The sequence below is a fragment of the Pelophylax lessonae genome (assembly GCF_965119305.1).
Source record: "Pelophylax lessonae genome assembly, chromosome: 8".
Taxonomy (NCBI): Eukaryota; Metazoa; Chordata; class Amphibia; order Anura; family Ranidae; genus Pelophylax; species Pelophylax lessonae.
Window position 1 is genome coordinate 89,618,614 of NC_138775.1, and position 17,150 is coordinate 89,635,763.

The 17,150-nt window shown below is 44.5% G+C and overlaps 1 protein-coding gene across 1 annotated transcript in view; it reads left to right on the forward strand.

The window, feature by feature from the left end:
* The window catches only part of TMPRSS6 (transmembrane serine protease 6), a 320,000-nt gene that overhangs the window by 193,890 nt on the left and 108,960 nt on the right, over nt 1-17,150 (forward strand). Inside the window, exons 11-13 of the mRNA XM_082265211.1 lie at nt 12,363-12,505; nt 12,608-12,706; nt 15,609-15,719. Coding sequence (XP_082121337.1) covers nt 12,363-12,505; nt 12,608-12,706; nt 15,609-15,719 — 353 coding nt within the window. The remainder of the gene's footprint in view (nt 1-12,362; nt 12,506-12,607; nt 12,707-15,608; nt 15,720-17,150) is intronic.

Genomic DNA, 17,150 nt, shown 5'->3' on the forward strand with positions numbered 1-17,150 from the left:
AAGGTAATACTTAAAATCTGGCCTGTTAGTGGGCCCTGAGGACCGGAGTTGAGGACCACTGCTCTAATCAACCAGATGAATTACGAAACTCTACAAATCGCCTATCTGCCGCATACAAACGCTGCCAGAGGCTGTCTGCTAAATACACAGCTTTCTTAACTCCCTTAGCGGTAACCCTGAGCGTGACTCGGGGTGGTTTTTTCATGCTAGGATTGGTATCCCCGAGTCACGCTCTGGGTAGATGTGCAGAGCCTGCAGCGGGGGTTCCTTACCTTCTCCTGGCGATTCAGCGATGATCTCCCATTGCTGTGATCGCCGCCGCTCGTCCATCGCTCTGATGACCTCCTGGTTCCGTTCCCTGCAGCAGCAATGGTGCATGGGAGCGGAACTGGGAGGGAAATTCAAAAGTTACACAAACACATAAAAAGGAGGTGATACAGTGTAATCTGAGAGGATTACACTGTATCACATTAGTATCAGAAAAATATCAAATATTATAAATTGTAAATTATAAATTATATTATTAATATATATTATATATATATATATATATTATAAATTATAAATATCAAAAAATTGTACCACTTTTGACATAATCATACCGCCAGGGAAGTTAAAGAATGCTAATATAGAAGGCTCTTTAGCTGAACTGACTAAGACAGATGAACTAAGCCAACAAAGAGATCTCTTAGTGCAAGATGCTAAGGATAAGGCGGAATTCCGTATTGCTCAACCGCAGGAGACCAGATGTCATAAATTCACATCTACTAAGCTCACAGCACATTCTTCTAGATCTTCTCGCTCTAGAAGCTCAACATTAAGCAACAAGCTAATAGAGGCAGCTGAAATGAAAGCTCAGAGCAAAACTCACCATGCTGAAATGGAAGCTCAAAGCAAAACTCTTCAAGCAGAGATGGCAGCCCGCCAAGCAAAGGGGAAGCAGGTGCCCTAGCAAGGCTAAAGGTCCTTGAAAAAGCAATGGGACTAATTTGGAATGTTCTATTCCAGCAAAAATGGAAGTTCCAGTTGAACGCACCAATGAATATGTGCTAAGGCATAGTGTTTGCAATGATACAGAATCATCTCATATACCGCCTACTAACATTACTGTTCGAACTCTCAACACAGAGACCTCCAACCTACAAAAGCCTGAGTCTCTTCAAGTCCACAGTGCACCTACACAGCAAGAGAACCCAAGGGGTTCCACAAACTGCTTTGGCACCAATTAGTGAGAGATCAGACCTGTCTGACTTTGCGAGATATATAATTCACAGTGAGCTCATTAACATTAGCCTCTCAAGATTCAATGACTGTCCAAAGAACTATAGGGCTTGGAGATCAACATTCAAAGCTGCTATTGTTGATCTTAACCTAACTGCCAAGGAGAAACTTGATTTGCTCATAAAGTACCTGGGGCCAGAATATGCAGATCATGTTAAAAGACTGAGAGCAGTACATGTTGACTCCCCACATGCAGGTCTTGCTGCTGCAAGGGCAAGACTTGAGCAAACCTATGGTAGTTCTGAAGCCATAGAAAGCTCTCTATTCAAAATACTTTCCAAAATTGGTAACAGAGATCATCGCAAGCTTCACAAACTAAGCGACCTCCTCATGGAGTTAGAGTGGGCAAAGGCAGACGCTCGTCTACCTGGGCTAAGCTTTCTGGACACTGCTCATGGTGTAAATCCAGTTGTGCCTAAATTGTCATACCACCTACAAGAGAAATGGGCACAACAAGGCTCAAGATATAATAGAGACTCCCTCCATTCTCATACTTTTGCAGGTTCATCAGTGAACAAGCCTGGATGAGAAAATATCCCAGCTTCAGCTTCAGTGAATCTAGCTTGCCTGCTTCATCATCATCATCATCATCAATGTATAATAACAAAGCAGCTAAACATAGAGACTTAAATAGAGCTGTATCTGCTAAAAAGACAAACCTTTCACCTCCTGTATCCTCTCCAGCTCACCAGAGTGGTGATAGGGATAAAGATCCTAATTGTCAGTGACCTTTTCACAGCAAACCTCACCCCCTTAAGAAATGTTGTGGGCTTAGGGCAAAGGCTGTCCAAGAACGCAGGGAGATTGTCCAGAATTTTGGAATATGCTATAGGAGCTGTGCTTCCGATGACCATTTTGCTAAAAATTGTAAAGTTGTTATCAAGTGCACAGACTACAGTAGTGACAAACACAACACATTACAGCTATGCATTCTGCGCCACTTCCAGACAATCCACAACAGCCATCTACCATGAACTCTGCACCAAATCATGGCAGGGAGCAACAAAGCCATGCTCCAGCCACTACAAACATTTCTTCTTCATGTACTGAAGTCTGTGGAGAAGGATTAGGCCATACCTGTGCCCAGGTATGTCTAGTCAAAATATATCTAAAGGATCCAACTGAGAAAACTACTAGGATGTATAATAGATAAAATTTCCTGCGCTAATATCTAAAACATGAATCAATGTAATAAAACCATACATGAAAAGCAGCTGACACAAAAGATATGAATACAGTATCTTCAAAGTACAATAGTGGAAAAGTGTTGCGCTAATCTCAATAAAAAAGGGATCAATCTGACAATATAAAATTCCACGTGAGAAATAATGTCCAAAATCAATCCAGAAGTGCAGGGAGAGAAGGATCCACCACTAAGTAGAATCACTAAACACTCTTACCAGCAGCTTAGACCCAAAAGGGTCATGCAAGGCCCAAAGTACAAGTGTGCAGACGGCAGGTGAAGTCCACTCCCCTCTCTCAACCTCCTATTGCTGTGGTCTGGAATCAGCTTTGATAGCCTCGCTGCTCTCAGAAGACATAAATAAGATTGCCCCTCATAGTGTAGCAATTCTCAATATGTTTATTAAGATAAAAAGAAAGCAGCTTACATTGTAGTATCCAAATGTCAGTGGTCAGTTGTATCACATAGACGATCGTTGGTTTCCCCACCAACAAGATGGCCGCTGCGTCCCTCGTCTGCACAATGCGTCAGCCGTCAGTAAATCCCGACGCGTTTCGTCATACAATTACATCGTCAGGGGTGTGGCTAGACGGAGACGCCGCACCAATAAATAGCCGAGGGAGGCAAAGCAGTCAGACGGTACCCGGAAATGGACGCTCTCCACAAGCGTTCCAAACACCGGAAGCCACTCACATAAACAAATGGATGTTATTAAACAGCAAGGCTTCAAAATCTTATATCTTTCCAACTTTATATTGAAATGAATATTAGGCTGCATAGATATTTATTTTGTAATAGATCTCATTCTATCACTATACAACACAGCTCAGACTGGGAAGCGGCTCCATCTAGTGGCGGGAAACCGGTAAAACAGCATTTTTATGTGTTTCACACATGTTTATATATTTATTGGTAGAAGTTCTAATGTTAGCTGGATGTGTTATACCGGTCTCCCGGCACTAGATGGAGCCGCCTCCCGGTCTGGGCTGTGTTGTATAGTGATAGAATGAGATCTATTACAAAATAAATATCTATGCAGCCTAATATTAATTTCAATATAAAATTGGAAAGATATAAGATTTTGAAGGCTTGATATTCTCAGAATACAAAAAGTGTGCCAGCATTGCAAAGGATCTGACAATGCCCCATATGCACAAAGACTTGATCTAGGCTGGGTACTAGTGGGCGATATATGCTTGAACAGGATGTGTACACCATCTGAGATCAACTCCTTTAAGATTCATGTGCTAAGAAATGGGCGCGTATCTCACTTCAGACAATGCCCTCATCATTATGAAGTAAAGGAGAAGCCGCTTGACATCATCCAGGTACCTGATGTTATTCCCATCCCCTTTGATGACAACTTAGGTAGCACAGTGTTTTGTACAACACGTGATGACAACAGAATAGCCTTGTCAGATGAAGATACAGATTTAATCGCAATAATGGACAGCAAATTCTTCAAAGATGAATCTAACAGCTGTGTTGCACCATTACCATTACTCCATGCTACAAGAGTCAGCCTTCCAAACAATCGTGAACAAGCTTTATCCAGATTCAACTCACTTCAGAGAACATTAAAGAACAGGCCTGAAATGAAAGACCATTTCATTGCCTTTATGAAAAGGATCTTTGACAATAATCACGCTGAGCCAGCTCCGCCTCTTCTAGAACATGACTAGTGCTGGTATCTGCCTTTCTTTGGAGTGTATCATCCAGGTGAACCAAAGCAAATCAGGGTAGTGTTTGACTCCAGTGCCAAGCATCATGGGGTATCCTTGAATGATGTTCTTCTCATTGGTCCTTACCTAACCAACAACCTTGTAGGAGTACTTATGAGGTTTGGAAGAGAACCAGTTGCCATAACTGCTGACATTGAACAAATATTACATTGCTTCATGGTAAGAGAAGACCATAGGAGCTTTCTAAGGTTTCTGTGGCACTGTGACGACAACAACATAAACAATAAAGTGATTGAATACTGCATGAAAGTGCATCTTCGGAAACAGTTCCTCACCTGCTTTTGCAATATATGGTCTATGAAGGACTGCTCTTGATGGTGAAAAGGAGTATGGCGTAGATGTTCGACACTTCGTTGGGAGAGACTTCTATGGGGACAAATGTCTCAAATAATTACCCACAGATGAAGAAGCAATTGACCTGCTCCAAAGGACTCAAAGTATGCTTTCTGAGGCCAACCTCAGACTCCATAAGATTGCCTCAAACAGTGCTGCTGACTGCTGTTATTAAAGCCTTGCAGCCTGGTGATCATGGCACAGGATTTAAATCTGTGAACGAACATGCCTCCTGTTCAGAGAAGTCTGGGCTTACGGTGGAACTTATTTAAAGACACTTTCAGCTTTCTAGTCAGCGCTGCAAACAAACCATTCACCAAACGTGGTGTTCTTGTCAGTGGTGAACAGTCTATACAATCCACTGGGATTTGTGGCTCCCATCACTATACAAGGTAAATCCCTATTAAGACAGCTTTCAGAGACTATTCAAGTTTGGGATGCTCCACTACCAACAGACAAATATTCAAAGTGGGAGTCCTTAAAACAATCTCTACATGCCATGTTATAAAGATGTTTATATCAATGCAGATAATAAGGATTATGTAATAATTGGTAGTATCATATAGAACACATTAAGGAAAGTCATGGTGTTATTCTATACATGAAGTCCCTTTTTTCGATATTTCTAATGTCATATTTTTTATTTTTTGTTAGTTATTAAAGTATCTGTTCTATGTAACGTCCTTGGCACAGTACACACAGCCAGTAGACATTTTTATGCACACCAAATATTTAGTTTAATAGTGAAGTATACAGATGGCAGCCATCATTTTGTAAGTCAATTTATTCACACTCCTTGGGGCATATAAGGCATCTATAAATGGTGACGTAGAGCTTCCTGAAGAAGCTGACACGGTGAAAAAGGTTGAGATAGTATTACGTCTGTCATTTCTGGTAACGTAGTGATGTCACTTTTGGGTTCCAGTTTTTGGGACGCATGCTGGCTCCAGCGAGCAGAGCGGCAGCAAACAGTGTACTGAGCAGTGTGTTGTGGTGCCGAGGTACTGGGCAGCTAATAATGGGAGTTTATTGTGGTAAATAAATACTACACTATACAGAATACATATTAATCTTTTGATGCAAATCAATTGTTTCCTGAGAGAAAGCTGATCTTGGGGAAGAGATATCTTAATAAGGGAGAATTACCTGTAGACCAGATCAACTGAGAACCCATAAATATTGGATCAAGCACAAAATGGCAGGTCATATATTGGTGGTAAGTGCAAAGGTTTTTCACACGTGGTGGAGCACTTGTTTGCTCCACCACGTGTGCTCCACCACGTGTGAAGAAAAAGGAAGACCATTGAATAGTGCACAACTGTATGCAGCACAGTGTGGGACATTTTTTTACTGAGACTGTTTTGGAATCAATACATGAGGATCATTTTATGGACTTGAGCATGACTATATTGTGTTAAGCACCATACTTTTCATATATAATTTTGTTTTGAGTATAGTGTTACAACACTTGAAGAGGGCAGCTACAGGTTTTCATACATAAAAAAATGTTTTCATTTGTATTTCATTTTTTTCGATTGTGTTTTTTCATCAGAGCAGGCGCCTACTATAATTACCCTTCATCACAGGATCATTTGTGTTTACAATATATCTGCTAAAATAGGACTGCATAAACTTTCCTTTTCCAGGGCCAGTTTCCTAAAAAGCTGTCATTTTACTGCTAGGCTTCCTCTACAGGCAATTGCCGGATGGGTGGAATACTTGTTTAACCTTGTCAGCTGTTGTGATTCATCCTGCTGACTTATACTCCGATCAGCCATAACTCTATGACCACCCACCTAATATTGAGTAGGTCCCCCTTTTGCCAACAAAATAGCCCTTTCTGCCACCAAAACAGCCCTAACCCAACAGGTTCATGGATGCCACTATACCTCTGAAGGTATGCTGTAATATCTAGCACCAAGCCGCCAGTAGCAGATCCTTTAAGTTGCAAGGTGGAGCTTCCATGGATCGGACTTGTTTTTCCAGCACATCCCACAGATGCTCTATTGGATTGGGATCTGGAGAATTTGGAGACCAAGTCAACATCTTAAACTCATTGTTGTGCTCCCCAAACCATTCTTTTTTTTTTTCCATAAACATTTTTATTAAAGATAAAAGGAGGTACATCAAATAACAGATTGAGGGTGAACATTTCAACAGAGGAATAGAAAAACAAGAATTCTCACAGAATTGGACACAGGGAATTTTACTGCAATAAGGATATTACAAAAGCTATTCAGGAAAAGAAGCAGCATTGATAGTCTTACAGTAAAATTAAAGGAATGAACAGGACCCCAACTTGGGCCATAATTGTCAGGGTTCTGAATACATGTACCCCAGTGGTATCAAAGAAAGGCTTTAGAGAATGGACATCCAGGTTGGGTGATAATGTTAAATCCTGTGGCCTAAAAGATCCACGAGACTAATACAGGGGTTCCAGTAGTATGGATGTAGTCCGTGGGGGTGCGGGTCAGTAGGCTAAATGAAGTTAGAAAGGGATAGTAAAAGCAGAAAGGACAGTGGGAAAAGACAAGAGGAGAGGCAAGGGAGGGAGGAGGGGAGAAAAAAAAAGGGGGGAATTGCTGAGGGGGAAGGTACTGCGCATATGATGGTTAATCTTACCAATCTACGCTGTGACAGTAGGCACAACCCAGATGAAGTGGTGCCATCGTCAAGAACAGAGTTGGATGTACGGTCATCAGTCTCGTACAGAGTGGGGTAACTGATTAGGCAGAGTTAATGATTTATTTGTACAGATCAGTCTTCTTGAATCGGAGCCAATCAAACCATTCGGCAGAAAATTTGGAGCTATTATCCCTCGAGACTGCAATCAGTTCCTCAACCTCCTCGATCTTATTCAGCCATTCCAGAGTCGAGGGAATCGAAGTCGAGCGCCAGTAGCATGGGACGCATAATTTAGCGGCGGTCAACATATGGCGTGCCAGGCTGGTTGTGAATGAGGAAGCAATGCGTGGAGGGTAGTTAAGTAGGAGCTGTTCCGGAGAATAAGGTATCAAGCTAGATGTGACTTTGGTCACGGTCTTGTGTATGTTTTCCCAAAAGGGTTGCAAAACCGGGCATGTCCACCAAATGTGTAGCATGGTACCAGTGTTTGCATTGCATCTCCAGCAGGTGTCAGAGACTTCCGGGGCAAATTTGTGAATTTTCGAAGGGGTCCTGTACCAGCGGGATGAGATCTTATATCCATTCTCCTCAGCAGTGACATTAATCAAAGCACGATGAGGCGAGCGACAAATGGATTCCCAGTCATTATCAGATAGGGTCAGTTGCAGGTCTTTTGACTCGAGTAAGTGGTTGTATAATTCCGAAATTATATGGCATTGAGGGCGATTTCTCTCGCAAATGCCCAAACTATTCTTAAATGATTTTTGCAGTGTGACAGGGCGCACTATCCTGCTGAAAGAGGCCACTGCCATCAGGGAATACCTTTTCCATGAAGGACTGGGTCAGCAACAATGTTTAGGTAGGTGTTACGTGTCACATAACATCCACATGAATGGCATGACCCAGAGTTTCCCAGCAGAGTATTGCCCAAAGAGTTACCCTGTCTCTGCCTGCTTGTCTTCTTCCCATACTGCATTATTATGCCATCTCTTCCCCAGGTAACTGATGCACACACATCCAGCCACCCACATGATGAAAAAGAAAACTCAATTCATCAGACCAGGCCATCTTCTACTGCTCTGTGGTCCAGTTCTGAAGTTCACATGCCCACTGTAGGTGCTTTTGGCTGTAGACATGGGTCTGTATGGCCACCCTGACTTTTTTCTGATGCATTGCCAGCTCTTTAGTTGGACCTATATCCTCGTTTTAAGGTTACTGCCAGGGTTTTGCATATGACAAATTACCTTAAAGACTTGTTGTTTTACCCCCTTCATGACCAGGCCATTTTTTGCGATATGGCACTGCCTTATTTTAACTGACAATTGCGCGGTCATGCAATGCTTTACCCAAATAATATTTGTGTCCTCTTTTTCCCACAAATATAGCTTTATTTCAGTGTTATTTGATCACCTCTGCATTTTTTATTTTTTGTGCTATAAACAAAAAAATACTGACAACTTCGGAAAAAAAAAAACGATATTTTTTACTTTCTGTTACAAAACATAACCAGTAAAAAAAAAAATCAAATGTCTTCATCAATTTAGGCCAAAATATATTCTGCTGGTTTGTGCAAGTTATAGAGTCTACAAACTATGGGATATATTTATGGAATTTTTTTTTATTTTTTACTAGTAATGGCGACGGTCAGCCGCTTATAGCAGGACTGTGATATTGCGGCTGACACATTAGACACCTAACTGACACTTCTCACCAGGCCCGGACTGGCCATAGGGCAGACGGGGCATATGCCTGGTGGGCCGAGGCCTCCGGGCGCATGTCACTTTTGTGTGTGTCCCTCCGTCCGAGTCCCGAGCTGGCCTCTCCACGGCCGATTCAGCGGAGAGGGCCGCATTATCGCTGCACTGTATATTCTTCTGGCCGACCCGGGTATGTGACTGTCCCCACTCCTAAGGCACTAGTGGCAGCCGCCGAGCTGATGCTGAGCCCAGCGCCGCTCACTGCGGCCGGCACCGCAGCCATCCAGCGTAGCTCAGGAGGGATGGAAGGAAACGAAGATGTCAGGTGACTGAAAGGGGTGGAGCTAGAGGGGACCCCTTCTGCTTGATTGGAAAGTGGGAACAGTGAGCAGCCGCACCGCAGACACCGGCACCCAAGGCCTGCAACTCTGCAAGGTAAGTAAAGGGCACAACACCGCTGGGATTTGTGGTTCTCTGGCCTCCGGCAGTCATCCCTCCCACAGCCATCCCACTGCCTGATCCCATCTCTCCCACCGCCATCCCTCTGCCTGATCCCATCTCTCCCACCGCCATCCCTCTGCCGGATCCCATCCCTCTGCATCATCCCATCTCTCCCACCGCCATCCCTCTGCCTCATCCCATCTCTCCCACCGCCATCCCTCTGCCTCATCCCATCTCTCCCACCGCCATCCCTCTGCCTCATCCCATCCCTCCCAGCACCATCCCTCTGCCTCATCCCATCTCTCCCACCACCATCCCTCTGCCTGATCCCATCCCTCCCACCGCCACCCCTCTGCCTGATCCCATCCCTCCCACCGCCATCTCTCTGCCTGATCCCATCCCTCCCACCGCCATCCCTCTGCCTGATCCCATCCCTCCCACCGCCGTCCCTCTACCTCATCCCATCTCTCCCACCGCCATCCCTCTGCCTCATCCCATCTCTCCCACCGCCATCCCTCTGACTCATCACATCCCTCCCAGCGCCATCCCTCTGCCTGATCCCATCCCTCTGCCTGATCCCATCCCTCCCACCGCCATCCCTCTGCCTGATCCTATCCCTCCCACCACCATCCCTCTGCCTCATCCCATCCCTCCCACCGCCATCCCTCTGCCTCATCCCATCTCTCCCACCGCCATCCCTCTGCCTCATCCCATCCCTCCCAGCGCCATCCCTCTGCCTCATCCCATCTCTCCCACCACCATCCCTCTGCCTGATCCCATCCCTCCCACCGCCACCCCTCTGCCTGATCCCATCCCTCCCACAGCCATCTCTCTGCCTGATCCCATCCCTCCCACCGCCATCCCTCTGCCTGATCCCATCCCTCCCACCGCCATCCCTAAGCCTCATCCCATCTCTCCCACCGCCATCCCTCTGCCTCATCCCATCTCTCCCAACGCCATCCCTCTGACTCATTCCATCCCTCCCAGCGCCATCCCTCTGCCTGATCCCATCCCTCTGCCTGATCCCATCCCTCCCACTGCCATCCCTCTGCCTGATCCTATCCCTCCCACCACCATCCCTCTGCCTCATCCCATCCCTCCCACCGCCATCCCTCTGCCTCATCCCATCTCTCCCACCGCCATCCCTCTGCCTCATCCCATCTCTCCCACCGCCATCCCACTGCCTCATCCCATCTCTTCCACCGCCATCCCTCTGCCTCATCCCATCCCTCCCACCGCCATCCCTCTGCCTGATCCCACCCCTCCCAGCGCCATCCCTCTGCCTGATCCCATCCCATCCCTCCCACCGCCATCCCTCTGCCTGATCCCATCCCTCCCACCGCCATCCCTATGCCTCATCCCATCTCTCCCACCACCATCCCTCTGCCTCATCCCATCCCTCCAACCGCCATCCCTCTGCCTGATCCCATGTCTCCCACTGCCATCCCTCTGCCTGATCCCATCCCTCTGCCTGATCCCATCCCTCCCACTGCCATCCTTCTGCCTGATCTCATCCCTCCCACCGCCATCCCTCTGTCTGATCTCCACCCCTCCCATGAGACAGTGGTGATGGGGGATAGGGATGACATTAGTAGCGGTGGTGGTGGGGAGGTGGGGATAGGGATGACATCAGTGGCAATGGTGGTGAGGATAGGGATGATATCAGTGGCAGTGAACATTGTCATTCCTATCCCCACCACCACTGTCACTGATGTCATCCTTATCCCCACCACCACTGCCACTGATGTTATCCCTATCCTTACCACTTCTCCCACTGATGTCAACCTTATCCTCAACACCGTCACTGATGTTATCTCTATCCCAACCACCAGTGATGCCAACGCTATCCCCACCACCACCGCCACTGATGTCATCCCTATCCCCACCACTGCCACTGATGTCATCCCAATCCCCACTGCCACTGATGTCATTCCTATTCCCACAGCCACTGATGTAACCCCTATCCCCACCACCACTGCCACTGATGTCACCCCTATCTCCACCACCACTGATGTCACCTCTATCCCCACCACCACTGCCACTGATGTCATCCCAATCCCCCCTACCACTGCCCCTGATGTCATCCCAATCCCCCCTACCACTGCCACTGATGTCATTCCTATTCCCACTGCCACTGATGTCATCCCTATCCCCACCTCCACTGCCACTGATGTCATCCCTATCCTACCACCACTACTGATGTCATCCCTATCCCCACTACTACCGCTGCTACTGATGTCATCCCTATCCCTCCACCACCCTACGAAACTACATGCAAATTTTGGGGGCGCCTGTGAACAAAAACCTTGATTTTACTACACGTGTAATATATCACCCTGCACACTGGAATGAGAGCAATAATTATAGGATCATTATTCATGGTTAACTCTGAACTGATGACCTCTATGATCTTTAATAGCTTTGCCAATGGAAAATATAGGGTACTGAAATGTGTTGCTATTTTCGGGCATGCATAGTCTTAAGGTTTGACATGTTGGGTATTTATTTACTTGATACAAACTCAAAATTGGGTAATATATTTTTAATGTACCCTAAAATTACCTGTTATCTCTTAGCCTGGGTTCACACTAAATACGGACTGCATCTAAATAGCAACCCGTTAATGCAAACAGATTGCGGAGTGTATGTTAGGTTAACGACACCCCACAATCGGTTTTCAAAACGCAGCGCGATTTGCAGAATCGGATCGCATGGGTGTGCATGCTAAATATAACGAAAAAACATAGAGAAACTGGTAGTTGTTTATCATTGGTCATTTTGTTTAAAAAAAAAAAAAATGTGCTGCTCAGCCTAAAATGCCCGGGCCTATTTTATGTCCCAGTCCGGGCCTGCTTCTCACACTTTTTTGGGAACCAGTGTCACCAGTACAGTAAAGAGTTGCTAAAAATATGCACTGTCACTGTACTAATGACACTGGCAGGGAAGGGGTTATATTCCATCTATTATTGTGACAAATTTCCATTATTGTATGCTGCCTATGTTGACAGTTCTATTTTGTACTAATTTGTGCTACTAATTTGTGCTACTTTTAATCCTTAGGCTCTGTGGATTACGTACGCTTAGATCCCACACTGAAAGAATCAAAGGGAAATCAAATAATATCACAATAAAATTTTCCTGTCAAGCAGCACAAACTGGCCCAGGAATACAGGCCTCCTACAGCCTCTACAATCTATCAGACCGTGAGTTGTACTGTGTAATATTAGCCTTCTTCAAAACATTTTTACAAAAGCCTGCTGTGTTTCTAAAGTCCAAACGTTGTCACATCATCTCTCTTTGTGCAGCTTGCCCTGGGGAGTACCTGTGCGAAATTGATGGTATGTGTGTTCCGTTATGCGATGGTGTTAAGGATTGTCCAAACGGGTTGGATGAGAGAAACTGTGGTGAGTAAACGGAATAAATATTTTTCATGTAGCAGAACGTAAGTGCGTATTGCCTAGCAAAAAAATGCTGTCCCTTGCTTTTCCCATCAATGTAGAAATGAGGGAAAAAAAGTCCTAATTTCCCCCAAAATTTTGTTTAAAAATTGGTAGATATGCTAGATCCTGATTAGACATTCTAACAATATTTTCCTTATCCAGAAATTCAGTTGTATCCGAGTTTGCGAATACAACAGTAACGAATTTCAACAAATCCGAATTAAACATTAGTTCATTAAACAATATTTGTTTGTTTCATTCGGATGTTTGAAACATCCAAATGAACAAATTTCTCAAATTAATTAGATAATAGCTGGTTGTTAAGGGGTGGGGCAGCCTCCTGGCCGCTGCTTCCTTAACAACCATGACTCATCTGCTGTCAGCGAAATTCCCACCTGACATTCAAATTAAAAAAAAAAAAAAAAGCAGGGTGGAGTTCCCCCATGTTGATGGGGACAAGGGTCACTGGACAGTGCTTGTGGGGGGTCTATGGGGTGGGGGGATTTTGTGAATGAATATGGGGTACACTGCATCCCTACCCATTCACTAAACAAATTTCAAAAATAATTAAAAACAAAAAGACAGTTTTGACAAGTTCTTTGTTGAAAAAAAAAAAATGTCCCCCGAAGTAAATCCAACATCAATCACAATGGACTCTGCCAACCCGAAAAAAAAAACACACGTCCACACGTCGCTTGCCTCCCAGTGTCTGACATGTTAGGTTCCCACCAATAGTAAATAAACAAAGGGGCGTGGTCCCCGATGGCAGGTAGTTGAAACACAATCAGTGTTGAAACACAGTCAGGCAGTCAATATCCTCACAAGAACTGCAGAGTATTCATAAAAACTTCTCTTTATACCCCTCTACTTTCTAGGTGCTGACCTGAAATGTGTGCCCCATTAGCACCAACTCCAAGTTAGCATCTAGAAAGTCAAAATAGACTTGGATACACACGGATTAAAATTCTGCCAGTTCAGCATGGAACGGGCGAATTTCAATCTGTGTGAGGCCCTCCTTGTTTGGCAGGAGTCTATTGGTAGATCAGCTTCTGTTGAATGGGACTGTTAGAAAGCTTTCATTCAGTCAGTGGCTACACTCAATCCGCTGCAGTGCTGATTAGTGTATTCTGACGGTGAAGGAGTCCCGCTGTCAGAATACAGTAGCACAGTGGGAAGCATTCCTCCATTCTCCTCACTTGGACACAGCCTGTTCTCCTCTATGGGTGGTTGGATGTAAACAGACCACCTGTCCCTTTACACCCAACTGCCATCCGATCCAATCTGCTGGACATATGGGAAACTGATCCTCATCCATCTGTTCTTAGCGGATCAGATGTAGGTGGGTGTAAACAGATACATATCCATTTACACCCACCACTCCATAGAGGAGAATGGAGGGTCTGATTAGGTCTGCCTGAAAAAAGGACAGACAGACTTGATCGGAACATTCGTATGAAAGGGGCTCTACATTTGTATTTCTTTTCTTAGTTGTTGCAGAGACTAATCAGAGGTGACAAAAGCATAAACAAAAAAATGTTTCTTGCCTAAAAATGGACATAAACAGAATGAATGTAACCAGATGGCATCCGTTTACATCCATTCAATTCTATTTCAATGGGTCTTGATGGAGCCTTGTCTGTTTAAAAAAACAGACCGAAACAGACATGAATGTAAACAGATGGACCAAGGGATGATCATCTGCCCACATCCCTTGGTCCATACTGTAAAACGAAATTTCTGTCTGGTTTTTCATCCATCAATAGATGGATGAAAAATGGACAGATGGTCCAATCGTGTGAAAGGGGCATTTAATTATGAAACTATTTTGGAACTAGAACAGGGTGGTTTCACAGACTTTCAGACTGTGCGCCATATCCTTGGACAGTCAACATCTGCCTTGACACATGTAATAGTGATTGGATAAAGGTAACTGAGTTACCCTGGTGACTCTAAATGCTTGGATATGTTTCTTGACAAACTAAGGAAGCTACTTGGATTAGTAGCTTCCAGCCTGTATTGAAAAAAAATAAATAAAAGTCAGCAGCTATAAATACTGTAGCTGCTGACTTTTAAAATGACACTTACCTGTCCAGGTATCCCACGCTGTTGGCACCCCTAGCTGCATCGGCTTCCGGTGCAGACGACAGCATCCTTACCGAGGGAAACAGGAAGTGAAGCCTTGCTGCTTCATAGCCTGTTTCCTACTGCGCTTTCTGAATGGTCCCGCTGTCTTCTGGGACCTGTGTGTCTCCCAGAAGGCAGCGGCGGGAAAGAGGAGGGGCCCTAAATGACGTAGGTCGCCACGGTGACCTTACACAGAAGTGAGAGCGGCTACCTGTTTTTGATAGGTGTGCGCTCCCCGCTCCCCCTCCCCCCTTGAAAAGTGCCAAATGTGGCATCGGAGGGAGGGAGGAAGCAGAAAAGCAGATCTTCCACTTTTGGGTGGAACTCTAATATTACACACCTAGTCCAGTTGACTGCAACTAGCTACTACTAGCTACAGCAGGGTCTGAATAAATGGGAACCTTCACAGAAAATCCTCTTGCCAAATAACTGCAAAAAAAAAGAAATAAAAAAAAAAAAAAAGAATTGTACATCTAAGAGTTTTTGCTTAAGTAAGGCGAAGAGCAATGTGCATAGTGCAGTGACTCAGAGTGAGCAATTTAAAGTAATCGACCTACGTAAAAGCAAAATTAACTTATATTTGTCATTGGTGATAAAAATGTGCATACTTCCAGTTCTGTTTGCACTACCTCATTGAATAAGCCCACCTTTCCAGTTCCTCTTGGTAATGATATATGTATTTATTACATAATCTATGTATCAAAACCTGTATTGAGTGTTTTAATTGTTTTTTTTTTGTCAGTGTGTCCTGCCAGTTATGAGTGCTCAGATGGGGAATGTATTAATTCTACTCAGATATGTAATGGAATTAAGGACTGTATTAATGGCACAGATGAACAGCAGTGTAACCAAGGTACCCCATACATCTTTCATGTTCTCCGGTGAATCTACAGTAACTGCTTGTGTTATATAATGAATTCCTTCCTACAGCTAATGTAGAAGCATATAAATGAAAATTAACTAAATACGAGTAATGAACACCACATGATTTTTTAAAGCAGTAGTAAACTGCAGTGGATGGAATAAAAAAATAAAATCTCCTGCAAGGCAAGGTCATAATGTGCTAGTACCTTAGAACGAAGCCCTCAAGTGCCTCTCTGTCACCGCTGAGAGGGCTGACATCTCCTCCGGTCTTCCTTTCGTCAGTGGCGCAGAATCTGACGTTTACATCACGGGCTCTGAAGGCCTGGCATTGTATGCCGGACCTCCAGAGCGCATGCGACGGTAATGTCAGTGGCTTCATGTTCCGAATCATTTGATGGGGGGGGGGGGGGTTATGGTGTGGGGATGTTTTTCAGGGGTTGGGCTTGGCCCTTTAGCTCCAGTGAAGGGTACTTTTAAGGCGTCAGCATACCAAAACATTTTGGACAATTTCATGCTCCCAGCTTTGTAGGAACAGTTTGAGAATGGTCCCTTCCTGTTATAACAAGACTGCACAACAGTGCACAAAGCAAGGTCCATAAAGACATGGATGAGCGAGTTTGGGGTGGAGGAACTTGACTGGCCTGCACAGTCCTGGCCTTTAACAACCCGATAGCACACCTTTGGGTGAATTAGAACGGAGACTGCAAGTCAGGCCTTCTTGTCCAACATTAGTGCCTGACCTCACAAATGCGCTTCTGAAAGAATGATCAAACATTCCCATAGACACACACTACTAAACCTTGTGGACAGCCTTTCCAGAAGAGCTGAAGCTGTTATAGCTGCAAAGGGTGGGCTAACTCAATATTGAACCCTACAGACCATGACTGGGATGCCATTAAAGTTCTTGTGCGTGTAAAAGCACGTGTCCCAATACTTTTGACAATAGAGTGTATATACTATTTTAGGCACATTTGATGATAACAGTCACCACCCAGATTGTCCCCAAATATTTCATGTGATTATCTCACAAAATAAACCCTACCCTACATCAAAAAAAAAACAGCTGGAAATAGGAGTCTGGATGATTTAGATTTAGAGGAAGCACTGCAGGCACATGAGCGCATATCCCTAAAATTCATAGACAAGCTTAGTCATTTTTATATTCTCTACAAAACCTGTTACATGTATGCAGGTGGAAAATTTATGCACAAATGCATGCAACAGAGCCTAAAGTGCCTACTGCCCCCAACGCCAGATTGGCATTGGATGAGTTTAGCCAAACTGCCCAAATCTTGTTGAATTTAGATAATGTATGTTTTTGGGCATGCTTCAATCTCAACAAATAGATAAAAAACTGTTTTTCCTCTCACAAGAATCGCTATTGCCAACTTGTAAATTAAAGTTCTTCTTCAAGATAATA